Raw genomic sequence first — 16,003 nt, forward strand, 5'->3', positions numbered from 1 at the left:
GATAGTCATCCCACCAATTTCCACACCACCATCCTCCCCACATGGAGTGAAGAATAGATTGAGGGTATGCTCTGCTCTCTGTGTTGGACTGATGACCATTTCAGACATGCCCATAGTTGCCATGGAGGCCATGAACTCCTGAGCTGGACCTGAGGCAGCCTCAGGAAGAAAGTTGAAGTCACCCAAAACCACCGTTCCTCCAACAACACACCTGAGACAACCTCAGCCAGCTCAGTCAGGGAGGCTGTTCAGCAGCAGGGTGAGCAGTACACCAACAGCATCCCTAATGTGTCTCTTTGGCCCAACATCAGATGCTGGCCTCTAAGAGAGAGGGGTTTCCCAGTGATAGAGAGTGAATCCATATGGACTACAGCAACACCTCTCCCCCCCCCGCCCCTCCAGTCCGGGCTGATGTCGTACCAAGTACCCAGGTGGGCAGATCTGAGAAATGTGGAGAACTGGAGACTGGAAAAATGAGAAATGGAGAGAACTCAAATTGAATGATTCTTCTATTCCTATCACCAGGGCTCCACTCAAGAGGAAAGTTCTACTTGGGAGGAAGGGTTGAATCATGATGAGCTGTAAGCAGTGACCTAGCAGAGAGTCAGATGGAAGAGAACCTGGCAAAGACTATAGAAATTTCGCTGTCACCTCTGGCCCTCTGCTGGATTAATGACTCTATTTTCAGCTTGATCTCTAGCTCCAGAATCCCCTGGCTCAGATCCCACTCCAGTCTCCACATCAGGTGCTGGTCATGGACACCATGGAGTGTGGAGACTTAGGGGTAGTATTCCAGTTGCTCCTTAAATGATCTCACTATAGGCACTGTGACGGTAAGGCTCCTTTAAGAGATGTGCAGAGTCCCTCTTTCTTAGAGCTGTATTGGGTATACCCAAATGTGTTCTTAATGCTGCCCTAAATTTGGCAGCTGAACTTAATTCATTAAGCAGCTTAGCATGGGCATACTCTATTCATTATTGGCTTAGAATATGTCTTTCCACTTCCCCAGTGTGTGTGGTTTATCAGGTGCTTCTTGATTCTTTTACGTCTACATGGAAAAGAGAGCTAATCAGTAAAATGGGAACTGTTGGCTTGTCCCCTTCTTATTTACTAAATCCATAGTTAAACAGAGATTAAAATATATGGACAGCCAAGAGCTTTAGGCTTTAGCCAATGGGTCATGTCCATCATGCTTATTTGGCTGATTTTGTCGGCCTCTAACCAATGTATGACAAGCTTAAACCTTTTAACAATGCCTAAGTATAGAAGAGTTGTTCTGCTGGCACGTTTTAACATTTTACCTTCAAAGCTGCTAGGGGGCAGATTTGTGAAAGTTCCTATTAACTTTCCATATAATCAACTGGCACACAACAATAATCAACTGGAACTCGAAATGGGTTCCAAGTGTGTGTGTGTTTGTTTTACTGTAGATTTTATCAAGGGCTCAGAGAATGTATAATCTACCCTCTTATGAGGCAATTTCCTGGTCGATCCTCAGAGACACTTCTGAGTATTTTCCTTGATGATGCGGGTGGGTGGTCCAATAAACTCATTACTAAACAGGTTGCAATATTTTTTAATGTAGTAATATCTCTTAGATACTGAATGACTGTTAGCTCTTAATCTTCATCTTTGCTGTTTTGATTTTGTGATTATGTATTTATACAGTTGTATATTTTTAATGGTTGGTTGACCACAATAAAAATGTTGTTGTTGTTGAAGAGACGTGCAGGAAGGAACAACCAGAAATGTATTAGAACTTAAAGGTTCTGAATAGCAGCAGAACTGGAAGGCTAATTAAGATGGAGTGCTCTTGTACTGAAGTCCAATGTTAGCATATAGCAGTTTCCGGCATGCTTCATAATAAAGAATAATATAGGAATCCCTGCATGTATGGTTGGGACCCATTTCATCTTATATGAGGAAGCCATTATCTGAAGAAGCATGGATTTTTCAAGAGATTTGTTCACCTAACAACTCTATCCTATTGGAAATTTATATATTGGAAATAAAAATAGAAAATTGCAAATATTTGGCTCAGCCCTAGCATAAAAGAAAAGATCTGTCTGAAAGCATGATACAACCCCAAGTGCAATGAGGGATGGATGGAACTGTCAGTTTTGGTTCTCTCAGTTTCTAATTTTTCCCCTCATAAATTCAGTTCTCCACATTTCTGCAGCAATTTATTTTTTTAAAAAAGTCATGAAAATTCATCAGCATTTTAGTGACAATTTATCCTTAAACATATTTTTGCATGCAGTTTTGACTAATGCACACATTCTTGCAAGCAGTTTCCCATAGTATAATATATTTCTGGTGCTATTTTCACTAATATATTCATCTTTGTGCACACTTCCTACTAATTTTTTTTGTAAACATTATTTGGTTGGAGAACTGCATCACAAAAACCTAATTCCTCCCCTTCCATATGTACAATATTCATTTACCATTTCCTCAGAACTCTGCAAAAGGTTTATACAGTAGAGCCCCGCGTACCGGCATTCTGTTTTGCGGCGTTCCGCTGATGCGGTGGCTTTCAATTCAGGGAAATTCCCTGTTTTAAAGCCAATTTTGTGATTTTATGGCATTTTGCGACATTTTCGCGTCATTTTCACGCGACGTGGCCCATTATAGTCAACGGGTTCCACTTTACGGTGATTTCTGCTTTACGGCGGGGGCCTGGTCCCTAACCCGCCGTATAAGCGGGGCCCTACTGTACTAACAAAAGGGGCAGGAGAGGCACAAGGCCACATGATCCACATTTGAATAGTTCAATGTAAAATACAACACTGAGATTCCATGAAGAATTAGGTAATCCTTAACTTGGCATCTATAGCACCTACTGCCAGAAATAGCCAGATGGCTCTGTGTATCTATTGCTGGCCATAGCAGAAGGATGTTTCTTACACTGTTTAGAATGATAGATGCAAATAAAGATGCATGTAGGAGTGTTATGTAATATGCAGGATAAACATATCAAATCCTGTGTAAAAGTTCTAGTCTGTTGTCAATCAATTTTACATAATATATTTTTTAAATAAATGAAACGATGAGTCAAGTTAATTGTTTCAACTGAAGCGTTCTTCTAGTGTTTCAAAGCACCACTTAAAATCTGTGTATCTCCACTTAAAATCTGTGTACATCAATTTGCACACAGCTGCCATGGTATCTGGTGTGGTAAGATGCTGTTTGTCATCATTTAGAGCTGGTAAGATGTTTAATTATCTATTTCTTTGCTGTTTCTCTTCAGAAACATGTCAAACAATCTCTTTCTTGACCTTTATATGCATGATGAATAGAATTTAGACTAAAAACAGTTGGTTCGGTTCCATTCTTTCGCCAGCCCTAGCAGTACAACTGACTGCCCTGTTTTGCTTGGGTTCAGCTACCAGCCATGACACGTCAGGCTTACTGATGAAAATGACTCCACAGTTCACATCCCTTCCAGTTTTAGTCAAGTACCCTAAAGTGAGGAGTGGTGCAAAGACTAGGCTACTGCTAAGTTTCCAGGGTCATGGGACTCAAGCTTATAAAAATGTCATACTTTCTGTCCCGGAAGAATCTCACATATTCAGGGGCTAGTGCTCATTGCTCTGGGCCAAACTACATCTTACATTAGAGATTATGTTTGGAGATCACCAATATAATTTTATTTTTTGTAACAGCACCTATGTAGCCCTTCCCCTTCAGGTTGAGGCTCTGATCCAGATTTACACATATACACACAAGCACAAGTTGCTATTTTTCATGGGCAGGAAACTTGCAAACAGCATTGTGGCCCTAATCCAAATCCCCCCTCAGGAGCTCCAACATAATATGTAGTTTGGCTTTCAGTGTTGAGGGGCAAGCCTCATGGACAGAGGCACTCTTGTTTTTTCATTTATTTTCCATTACTGAGTTATTGAAGTAAAAACAGATTCTGGGTCAATTATCTGTGGTACAGACTAGTCTCCTAGAGTGTGTCAGCAGCACACATTCATCGTCAAACCAAAGTTGAACTTAAAACTCTACTGAACCAAATATTTCTTTAAAAAAAATGCATCTCCAAAAAAAGAAGACATATTTGCACAAAGTTTGCATATGCTAATGTATATGTACAGATGCAGATTTAGAAATAATTTAAATTGAAATATAATGCATCTCACTGTAATGGGGGATGTAGTGACCTGTGTTCCTGCTTAGTCTGCTTATCTAGGTGCTAACTGTTGATAGGCAACTTCAGAGCCCCTGCTCTCCCTTCTGACTTTTAAAAAATCTTTAAACTGGATTTGAACCAGACAGCCCTTCAAATAGAGGGCAAGCCATTGTAAAGTAGGACATATGAGCACCCTAACTTTAAATTCGTTATTGAACGAGAATGGGCAGATTTAAGGATGCCCTAGGCAAAGTGCTTTCTTGTAGGTCCCCTTATGTCAGTGAACCCTAGTAGGTCTAGGTGTGGTAGCAGTACTCCAACAGCATTGAGCAACTGGGTCTAACCACCCTTTAATTTCTCACAGTGACATACTAGGTGACAGGCAGTGTAGAAAGTTTGAAGGTTGGCTGGATTCAGTCATCGGTTGTGGCTCAGAGTGCCTGGTCAGAAAAGTATAAGGGGCTGCTCAGGTATTAGCATTGGGATCTTACAGGTTGCTGGAGCTCTAGCAGCTACCCAAAGATACCAGGTGTTGACACCAGCTCTGACAACTGGAAAAGAACCACTCCAACAAAAATCAAGTTCCTGGTTCAGACTAAGGATTCAGCTGAAAATAACTTTGTTGCCCAACTAGAAAGAACATGATGACATAAAACAAATATTGGGGAGGAGGAATACATTGTGGATACTCTGACATTTTTAAAACTAAATAGAAGCAGGTAGGTCTGGTCCACACATACAGCCAGAGAAGGGAGTAGCTTCCTGAGATAACAGAATGGACCATTCCATTTTGGAATACAGGTGGAGAATGCCATTGTTGAATGTTCCCTTTCATAAAACACTGCCAACAAATAGAAAACTAGTATAGCAGGGAGATAGGTTCTAGCTGTGCTATGTTCCTGCTGTGTTGGTCAAATAAGGTATCCTCTACCTGTAGTCTGAAGCAGTCAGTTCAACTCTTTGACTTTTCTATCACCTCATCCAACTGTATATAAAACCGGTCTTAGCAAGTGTAAGTAAGGTATAGCACATACTATATAACCAACTTTTACTTCAAACCTTTTCCACACTGTTCTGCAACCTCTGGACTAATCTATGTTTTTTCCATCCAATAATCTAATAAGTACTTATGCTGCCAATTCAAATTTGCTATATTAGTCTGCAGCAAAATAATACATTTGTTGCATGTCATGATGTTCTCATTGGAGGTCTTTATATAGAGATGCTGAGAAGATAATTGCAACAACAGTAAACTTTTTTAAAAAACTCAATCCTTTCACTTTAAAATGCACTAGCATCAGGTAATGTAGTTCTATGAAAGTAAAGAATCTCTCACACTGTTACTGAAGCAAAAAATAGCCCATTTCAAAATAAGACATTTATTAAATGCCATCTTGATAGAGCAAAAATATAATCAAGTATATTCTGATCCCCAAGGTAATTTGATAACAAAGACGTTTAATAAAAACTGAACAAACACAAAAAGAAACCAAAGGCACACTAAAGTATAGGCTTTAATAAGCCTGCTGCTTGTTTAAAACATGGGGGGGGGGAGAAAGTAAGAGGTAGGTTCTTGATAGAAGCTTTTAAAGTTATAAAGCTATGATGGAGAACACTGAATGGGTTCTAAATCTCCCTCCCAAAACATCCTTAAGAAGTGAAATCAAGTTTCTTAATAGAGTATGGTCCTTTTGAATATGTGCCCAGGACCAGCTCCAGGTTTGGGGGGCCTTAGCAAAGTGTCTTCTGGTGGGTCCCCTCATGTCAGTGGAGGGTGGCTTACCTGGCAGAAGTGGCAGGGTTTGAGCAGCACTGGGAAGCTGGGTCTAGATACCCTTTAAAATTTTGAAGAGTTCCCTAGAGTGACACTAGCTCAGGGGCATTTTAGGAAGTTAAAAAGTTGACTAGATCCAGTCACCTGCTGTTGCACAGAGCGCCAGGCAAATAAAATAAAATAAATAAAGAGAGACCCAGGGCAGGCCCTGAGGCCCTAGCAGTTGTCCAAAGATTCCAGGTGCTGCCATCAACTCTGTCTGCAGCTGTTGCTTACATGGGAAGAGAATCACTGGGAACTGGTTCACACTTTTGGAAGCCCTGAGTTGGATGTGATTTTGGAAGAACATTTCCAAGCCAGCACAAGTCCAGGGCCTACATGTATAACCCCCTTCTGAAGGTGCTGGTCCTTACAAATCCTTTTAAGCTCTAGCAACTCTTAAAACATATATTTTAACTTTTTTATTTTTTTAAAAACACACACAAATAAATTCATGTCCCACCTACTTTCCAAAAAATTCAAAGCATCTAACAAGTTAAAATTCCAGAACAGTATTTCAAATATAAAACAGTCCCCAAGTTAAACTCAATAAGACTTGCAGATTTATTTAATACAGTTTTTAAGTTAATGAAATCAACCTTTGAAACACTGGAAGCCTTCATAAATATTTAAACTCAGGTGATAAAACAAAATTTAAGTTATTTAGACAATTCTCTAATTTCAAGTTGGAGTAAAGTACCAAAGTAAAACTTGTTTTATTTGAACAACAGGCATACCAGTTTCAAAAGAGGAGAGTCATCCTACATTGCTGCATTAGAGACATTTTAGTTTTAGGTGGGAGTCGAACAGGTTATGTGAGTCAATCTATATTGTACTATATAATCGCTAGAGTAACCCCCAAAGGCTACATGTTTAACTAAAACATATTGATTCATGATCTAGTGACTTCTAGCAAACTACTTACTGTCCCTGTTCCAAAACCTGTAGCTTGTTCATAGCAAATGCCTATTCAGATACTGTGATGGGTAATTACATACTTGGAAACAGGGGTGATGATTGTCTTCTTCAACCTGGAAGCTAGAGTCTCTGACTCAAGATCTCTGACTATTTGTCCCACCACATAAAAACCAATAGTTATGCTTTTGTCTACCGTACATTATGAGCAATCAGCTACACACCCATAAATGCTGAACTACTTTTTGTATTTCAGAGATGCAACAGTTCAAAACTGAATGAACATAGTTGGAATACCCAAGACTGAAGTGCATTGTAGGAAAATCTGACACTTGTGTCATGTCATGCTAAAGCTATTCCACAGAATAAAAGAAGCCATCAGTCTGTAGTGTCTATCAACCATATACCTTTCACCATGTTTTAAATTTTGTTACAGGAAATAAGGTGCTTTCAAGGAAGATGCAGCTCAGAGATGGCAGCTTTTAATCTCAAACTTTGCAATAGTGAGCAGATCAGAGAAGATTTCAACTCATGAAAAAGAATAAAAACCCACTTACTTCTTTCTCAAATGTTCTCAGTATCAACCATTTCAGTGCTATCAACAGCAGTATTGAAGACAAGTTCAATTTCTTCTTGTGTCATCCTGAAATATGAGACCTCGTTTTTCATTTTCTACTATCTTAGAAGCACACCTGCTCACCAAGGATATGTTGATCAGAAATCCACTTCCATGGCCATAAGAATCCTCATTATCAGTAGGCACAGCTTGCTTGAATTACAAAAGCAGCTCACTCTACCCATTCATTTCTACTCAGAAGCAAGGTCCATTGAGTTTCATAGTACTTACTCCCAGTTAAACAGGTACAGGCTTGCATCCTTATATCATCCTACATTGCCATTCTCACCCAGTTTCTCTGGAGCACATATGTTCAGAAGAGGATATAATTTTTTTCTCCTGAGATGCTCTGAGGGTAACCAGTCCTGCTCTACAATATCTGTGTCCAGCCTAAATTCCTTGCTAATATGAGCATTCTTTTTCTGCTCAGATCTACAGCAGATTTACATGTTCTGCAGGAAATTTTGTGAGGTGAACTGCAAGTAGAACCCGCTGACTGTCATCATGGCTGAATTTTAAGATTGAGAAATAGATCCACTGACACATTTGGAGACAATGGGGTCTTCCAGATAGGAAGTTAATAATGTCATTCAAATATCACAAACTAGTTACTGGCAAGTTTTTTTTTAAATGGATTTTCCCCAGAAAAGGTAAATCTAGATGAAAGGGGGGATACAGACTGGCACTTTGATGCCAATGACATTGTGTGGACACTGTAAAAAAATGAAATGAAATGAAATAAATGCATTTATCAAATTCATGCTTTCTGAAATAGTGAGAGCCATCCTTTAAAGTTTGCATATTTCTGAATTTTGCAGTGCAGCTCCAACCAGTGTTTATCAATATGCATATATTAGGGGAAGGTGTGTGTAAAATGAATATACTAATAAAAATAACATACAAAAATGCATTATATTCGGAGAAATTGCATATAAAGATGTGTACATTAATCAGTACTGCATACACAGGGATTTAGTCATCCAGGGTCTCAAGGGGTCTTAAACACATTTTTTGGGAGCAGGGTCCCTAAGTCTCCAGCATCCTATGAGTCAATCAGCATGAAATGGAAGTGTGTTAGCTGCTAAGAGTCTTCTAACATGCTTCCTTATCCTTCTGCGCTGTTTGGAGCCAATCAGAGTGAAAAGGAGGTGAGTGAGCCACTGAGAAGACTCTTCTCAGTAGCCAACACACTCTGCTTTCACACTGATTGGCTCCTAGGGACATCTGTTGTTGTGAGAGAAGGCATGTGCAGAAAGGACTAAGGAGTGTGGATAACAGGGAGCAAGCGAGTGGAGGGGTGGCAGTAACTCAATCTCTCTTGCAAATTTCAAATTTTATGACGGAATCAATTTCTCTTCTAACAACTTTAACAGTCCTCATTTTAAAAGTTGACTCTCAGGTAAAAATACAAAAAGTCTTCCCAACTCAAATATCACAAAGTACTCAAACTACAGCTGTAAGTTTGAATTCTTCAATCAATAAACAATATTTACTTCAACCAAAGAAAAAGAGTAAGAACATAAAGCATTATAGACTTAAACGAAAATCCCATATGAATTTTGGGAAACTTTTCAATCTACTAGATGCTTCACAAACTTCAGTAAAAAAGAAAAAACAAAAGAAAAAGAGGAAGAAGAAACTTAAGAAGAACAAACTTATGAACTCTAACTTTCTACCTGGAACTGATACTAACCCCCTTTCTACTGATGTTTATCAGGAATTACATCCATTACCTTCACCTATACAAATTTTGGAACAACTTAAGAAGGATGACTTTATGGACTCCAATTTGATTCCTGAAATTGTTATCAACTCTTCTTCTTCTAAAGATTGTTATGAGGCTCATATAGTAACTCCATCAAAGGAACTTTTAGAACACCCCATTTCCTCTCAATATACTCAACAAACTATTAACCATGAAAAATCAAAAAATCCAAATATCCAACAATGGAATCTGGTATTAAATAAAGAAAAACTAGTAATACTAAATTTACCAAGACCTGCTAATTGGCTCAATTACAAAGCACGAAGATATCATCTTTGGGAATTTATCGAATTCTTACTCCCGGGTAAGATTAACCTTAATTCAATCAAGTCAACTCAGTATCTATCTTATAATTACACATCGATTAGAGCACTAGTAACTTTTCATGATTCTGCCACTGCAAAACTTCTGTATCAAGAAAGATCGTCCTTAGCTACTCATCACATCTGGATAACAAGATTTTTCGACAATTATACTCCTCCTGTAAATTTATGTTCACTGGATCCATCTAAGATAAATGACGATGCTGATAAATCTTCTCAAATAAACTTTCAAAATCATATCTCTTCAGCAAAGTTCCACCAAATGCAAGTCATTGAGAATCTGAACATGAAGTCCCATTCCAACAATGTTCCTAACGACAAGAAAAATGAAATCTTACCTGAAGAGTTCTTTCTTCTTGAGTCTTACAAAGACTTTACTCTAGTTGAGCAGTCAGAGATAATTACCAGACTAAAACAACTATTATTTGCCCTTGAAAGTAAGAAGTTTTTAAATAATTCTTCTTTTTGCCCTGAAACAACTGTTAGGGATCAGAAGCAGTCATCTTACTCAAAAGCATTCTCATCTAAAGAGAATCAACAGAAAATCTCTCAATCTTCAGAAGAAACGGATCAAATAATAAATTATCAAGAAAAAAATCCACAGCAGTGCCCAAACTGACTAAGAACCAATTCTCCGGCACTTAAGGATAGGGGCATATGTAAATCCGGGGGTGATGTGACAAAAAGGGATGGGGACCAATGTATACAAACGTTGGGCGGCAGACGATGGAGTGGTGCTGATGGCAGACCATGTCAGACTAGAGGAACAAGGGATCGATGTGTAATATCCATCCCTTGTTCCAGGTCTGCCTATAACCTGAAGATAACTGGGGGATGCAGGATTCCAACCAACCTTTGTTTGCTGTTGTGCAATGCCAGGTCTGTGGTACAGAAAACATCTTGCATCCATGATACGATCTTGGATGAATCTGCAGACCTGGCATGTATAACGGAGACCTGGTTGGACGAAGCCTCGGCACCTATTCTAGAGGCAATGTGCCCGCCAGGTTTCCGTTATGCACAGCAGCCGAGGGAAGGAAGGCGGGGAGGGGGAGTGGCTGTCATCTATCGGGAGTCTCTGGTCTTTGCCAGGTCTCCTCTCCATGGGACCAAGTTTGTTGACTGCATGTACTGGAGGCTGGGCCCGAAGGGCAGTTTAGGGATCCTGCTTGTGTACCGCCCGCCTCACTGCACGGCAAAATCCCTGGCCGAGGTGCTAGAGGTGGTCTCGGGTGTTCGTATGATGTCCCCAGAATTGTTGGTGGTGGGTGACTTCAACGTGCATGCCGAGACCACTCTCGTAGGAGCCCCTCGGGATTTCCTGGAAACCATGACTTCCTGGGAACTGCACCTTAGTAATACTGAGCCCACCCATGTAGCCGGTCATGCTCTCGACCTTGAATTTGTCCTGGGGGAGGAGAAAAGTGCTCTGAAGTTAGGGACTATTACCTCTACCCCTGTGTCATGGTCAGATCACCATCTGGTAAACATAGACTTCTCGATGCCACGCACCCTCTGCAAAGGCACAGGACCTATTAGAATGGTCTGCCCCAGGCATCTGATGGATCCAGAAGGATTCCTGATTGCGCTAGGGGAATCAGAACCTGCTGAAGGTCACTCAGTCGAAACCCTGGTGATGGACTGGAATACAAAGATCACCAGGACATTAGATCGAGTGGCCCCGAAACGTCCTCTCCCCCTGGAAAGATCCCAGACAGCACCATGGTATGCACCATGGTTGCGTGCTCTGAGACAGGAGGTGAGACGACTAGAGTGCCGGTGGCGTAAGTCCCGCTCCGAAGATGCCCGGACACAAGTTAGAGCAGCAGTAGCTGCTTATCATGTGGCAATAAAGGCAACAAAGAAAGATTACTTTGCTGCCTCTATTGCATCAGCAGAATGCTGTCCCAGGAGGTTGTTCCAAGTGGTCCGAAGCCTGGTCGGTCCAGTTGCTCAGGAACCCTTGGAATACTCAAAGGCCTCCTGTGACAATTTAGCAAAGCATTTTGCTGATAAAATCGAACATCTAAGAAGCTCGATTTCGCATACCGTGAATGCAGATAGTGGACCAGAGTTGACCAGTCATAATGTGATCCAATGGGATCGGTTTCAGCCTCTTCCTTCTGAGGATGTGGACAAGGTGCTGTCAACTGTGAAACCTACCCTCTTGTCTCCTTGATCCATGCCCGTCATGGCTCTTGATGAGCTGTAAAGAGAAATTGGGCGAAGGGATCAAGGCGGTGGTAAATGCATCCTTGAATGAGGGTGTATTGCCATTAGCCCTCAAGGAGGCAATTATAAAGCCCATCTTGAAAAAGCCCTCCTTGGATCCCCAAGATTTAAACAACTTCCGCCCAATTTCAAATCTACCATTCTTGGGCAAGGTCATTGAGCGAGTGGTGGCCAATCAGCTGTCAGCGCACTTGGATGAAACGGATTATTTAGATCCATACCAATCGGGTTTCAGAACTGGACATGGAACTGAAACAGCCTTGGTCGCTCTGGTGGATGATATGAGGAGGGCATTAGATAGGGGAGAATCCACCTTTCTTGTCCTCCTAGATCTCTCAGCGGCTTTTAATACCGTCGACCACGGTATCTTGCTGGATCGTCTGGAGGGATTAGGAATAGGAGGCACAGTATTAAACTGGTTCCGTTCCTTTCTCTCCGATAGGCACCAGCAGGTGGCATTGGGAGATGAGGTTTCAGACCCTTGGCCCCTCAATTGTGGTGTGCCACAGGGCTCTATCCTTTCTCCCATGCTATTTAACATCTATGTAAAACCGCTGGGAGCTATCATCAGGAGGTTTGGGCTGCAGTGCCACCAATATGCTGATGACACTCAGCTCTACCTCTCATTTAAGTCCTCACCAGAGTCGGCTGTGGAGACCATGTCCAAGTGTCTGGAATCCGTGAGTGGATGGATGGGAAGAAACAGGCTAAAGCTGAATCCTGATAAAACTGAGGTACTGCTTGTGGGAGACAAGGGGGGGTTGGGAAACATCGACCTGGTATTTAATGGGGTAAAACTGCCCCTGAAGGACCAGGTCCGCAGACTCGGGGTGATCCTTGATTCCAAGCTGTCCATGGAGGCTCAGGTTTCATCGGTGTGCCGGGCAGCTTGGGGTCAATTGCGTCTCATACGAAGACTGCAACCCTACCTTCCTGTCCACCAGCTCCCACTCGTAGTACACGCTCTGGTCACCTCTCGTTTAGACTACTGAAATGCGCTCTACGTGGGGTTGCCCTTGAAAACAGTCCGGAAATTACAGCTGGTACAAAATACGGCGGCTCGTCTACTTACGAACACCCGCCATTATGATCATATTACCCCAGTGCTGTACAATCTACACTGGCTTCCAGTTATTTTCCGGGCTCAATTCAAGGTGTTGGTATTAACCTATAAATCCCTGTACGGTTTCGGCCCAGTATACCTGATGGAGCGCCTCCAACGTCATAAATTGTGCCGCCTTACAAGATCTGCCACTCAGGGCCTCCTCTCAGTCCCGTCAACTAAAGTGATTGGGTTGGTGAGGACTCGGGAGAGGGCCTTCTCTGTGGTGGCCCCCACGATTTGGAACTCCCTCCCAATAGATCTTCGACATGCCCCTTCCTTATATATATTTCGCCGAGGCCTGAAGACTTGGCTTTTCCATCAGGCCTTTATGAACTTGAGACTTCTAAGGTGAACTAGCTTCAGAATTGTATTACTGACAACTCTACTAAATATTGTAATTCTGCATTGTGCTGTACTGGTTATATTGTTTTTATTGTATCATATTTTACCATGTATTTTATCGTGCTTTATTGTACGCCGCCTAGAGTGGCCATTGGCCAGATAGGCAGCCTATAAATTAAAGTTTATTTATTAGTTTATTTATTTATTATTGAGGGGGCATGGCATGACTATCATGAAAGGACCCTGCACTTCTGGGTTTGCCACTACACTACTGTACATACAAAATGTTTTATTAGGACAAATACACACTAAAATGCTGAAGAATTTTCATTAAAATGTTTTAAAACACACACACACACAAATTGCTGCAGAAATGTGGAGAAATAGATTTAAGACTGGAAAAATGAGAAACAGAGAAAAAGGGAAATTGACAGATATTTCTATCCCTAGTCCTCATTGGTTATGGGAGGGGGGATTTCCTTCTGGGGTTTCCACTCAGAGAGCAAATGCTGTTGGACATCTAATAAATTCAACAGTTTTAATATATATATATAAACAATATTTTTCCTGATTTTTCTTTTTAATTTTTGGAAACTCTCGGATTTCCCCAAGCCTGCTGATACTCTTGTGCGTATGTGGTGCTGTTTTGTCTACAAAAAAGCAATAGCACTCACACCCTGAACACTGGAAAAATAAAAGGAACAATTTTCTATGGATGGGAACCATGATAGGCAAAATGGCTTTAAATGCTTTAAACTAGTAGTAGAGGCATTCCTGACTGCTCTTCTCCTTCAGTTAGGTTCTTTTTAACACCACTCAATTTTTTTTTTAAAAAAACACAGCTGTTTCTTTATCTGATTACACATTCCCAGCTGCACAGAAGTTGTTTTCTGCATTCAGGGCAGAAAGATCAAAGACTTTTTACACTGCTGAATTTAAGGACAGATTGATAGGCAAACAAGAAAACACACACACAATCACAGCTCGTATCACAAGTATTTTGAACCTGCCACCTAAAAAGAAAGAAAGAAAGAAAGCAACTGATCTTCCAAGATGCGTTAAACCAGTTGGTCATACTGCTGCCTAGAGCAACTAGAGGGAAGCAAGCCAAAATCTTTCTAATGAATAAAAATCTTAATGGTTTGGCAAAACATCAGAAACATACTTTACTAAAGAAAAAAAGAATCCTTGGTAATTTAAGTAACATTTCTGCCAATATAACATCAGTGGCTGGATTCCAGGCAATATTGATTAAGTATAAAGACCCATATTACAGAGATATACTCCAATACTTCCATCTCCTAACAGATTCAGAAAAGGACAATTTCTGTGTTCTGTATTGACTTTCAGACTCCAGATTCTGGTTAGACCTAGTAACGTTAAACAAAAGCAAAAATTTCATTTCAGCTTTTTAAGTTCCTTAATGTTCCAACATCACTTACTTTGAAACTTACTTCAGCAATTGTGAATCTCAACGCTTTTCCTTAACTTCCTTTATACGTTCTTGAAGCTCTAAAAAAGTCACAATCTTCCTACTCACAAATAGGATTAGAGTATCCAGAGAGGGATAGGGTTCCTCGATCTTTCATTGTTAGTTTGAACAGGTAATTTCAGCAAGTACAGCCTGTCTCACATTTGCAGGATAAGCTACATCTGCTAAAATTAAATATAGAAACAGGAGTCATGTCCTCCTTGGCATCTTAGGCTAGTTTATAAAGGTCACAGGCGATAGAGAAAGACTGTACTTATGTAAGCTTCCTACAGGCAACATGTATAGATGGTTAAATACATCTATACATAGATACATACACATATACATACACATGCAGTGACCTGTTTGCACATTAACTTAGCACAGCACTAATTGTTTGCCTGGGCGGGTGTGCATGTGATGTGCAAACATTACACATTAAAGCAGCAAGTGCATTTAAACATGATGCATATCCATAAAGGCTTTCCATATGGCCTGTATAAATCAGGCCAAGTAAGTTAATTGAAGTAACCTTACCCTCAAGTGATATAAGCCACTCCCAGAGCTTGGAAGTAACTCGTTATTTTTAACGAGTTACTTGTAATTCGTTACAATTTTAAATAACGAGTGGGTAATTCCATTACATTTGGCAAGTAACGGAACGACTAGTAATTTCCCTACTTTTCAGCTGCAACTTTAATGTTTCCACATTAGGTTGGACGTTACTTGGGGGCGGGAACAAGGGGAAGTCAGCTCCTGGCTGTGATTGGTTAACACAAGACATGTGCCTCACATTGATTGGACCTCTGCGCAGACTGTCTCTTCCCTCATGATCTGTGTTAGGAGGCATGAGGGAAGAGGTGAATAAGCAGGGCCTGCTAGTGTCTGAGAGGAAAAAATGGACGCCGGAGGAAAAAGCCAGGGCAAGGACAACGGAGGAGAAGGCAGCAGCAGAATGGCGAAGAGCTGTGGAGGTGAGTGACGATGATTTGTGTGTGTGTGTGTGTGTGTGTGCCCCCCCGTGGCCCCTTCTGCCCCCCCGTGGCATTTTTGCCCCCCTGTGGCCCCTTCTGCCCCCCACTACCTCTCCTTGCCTCGTTGCCGCCCCCTCCATCAATCACAAGGCACTTCTGAAACTTCGGCCTACTTCTCTTCCTTCCCCCCCTTTTTGAACTCTCCCCCTTGTTCCCATGCATACTGTGCTGTATTTATCCAGACAGAGCACTCCTGCCTTTTAAAATGCCAGCTAGCTTTTTATTGTATATTTATTTGAACTCCATCTTTCT

General features: G+C 41.1%; 1 protein-coding gene across 5 annotated transcripts in view; it reads right to left on the reverse strand.

The window, feature by feature from the left end:
* Positions 1-14,842, reverse strand: part of ALK (ALK receptor tyrosine kinase) — a 731,445-nt gene extending 716,603 nt beyond the window's left edge. For 2 of the 5 annotated variants that reach the window (XM_061624969.1, XM_061624972.1), the window contains exon 1: positions 14,689-14,842. Coding sequence is in view for 2 of the 5 variants with exons in the window: in XM_061624971.1 (XP_061480955.1) it covers positions 11,617-11,653 (37 nt within the window). In the remaining 3 variants the exon portion in view is untranslated. Of the gene's footprint in view, positions 1-11,616; positions 11,686-14,688 lie in introns of those variants that run through there. The other 3 variants (XM_061624971.1, XM_061624968.1, XM_061624970.1) reach the window with 2 other exon arrangements.
* Positions 14,843-16,003: the final 1,161 nt, after the last annotated feature.

This window comes from Rhineura floridana, chromosome 4, assembly GCF_030035675.1.
Source record: "Rhineura floridana isolate rRhiFlo1 chromosome 4, rRhiFlo1.hap2, whole genome shotgun sequence".
Lineage (NCBI taxonomy): Eukaryota > Metazoa > Chordata > Lepidosauria > Squamata > Rhineuridae > Rhineura > Rhineura floridana.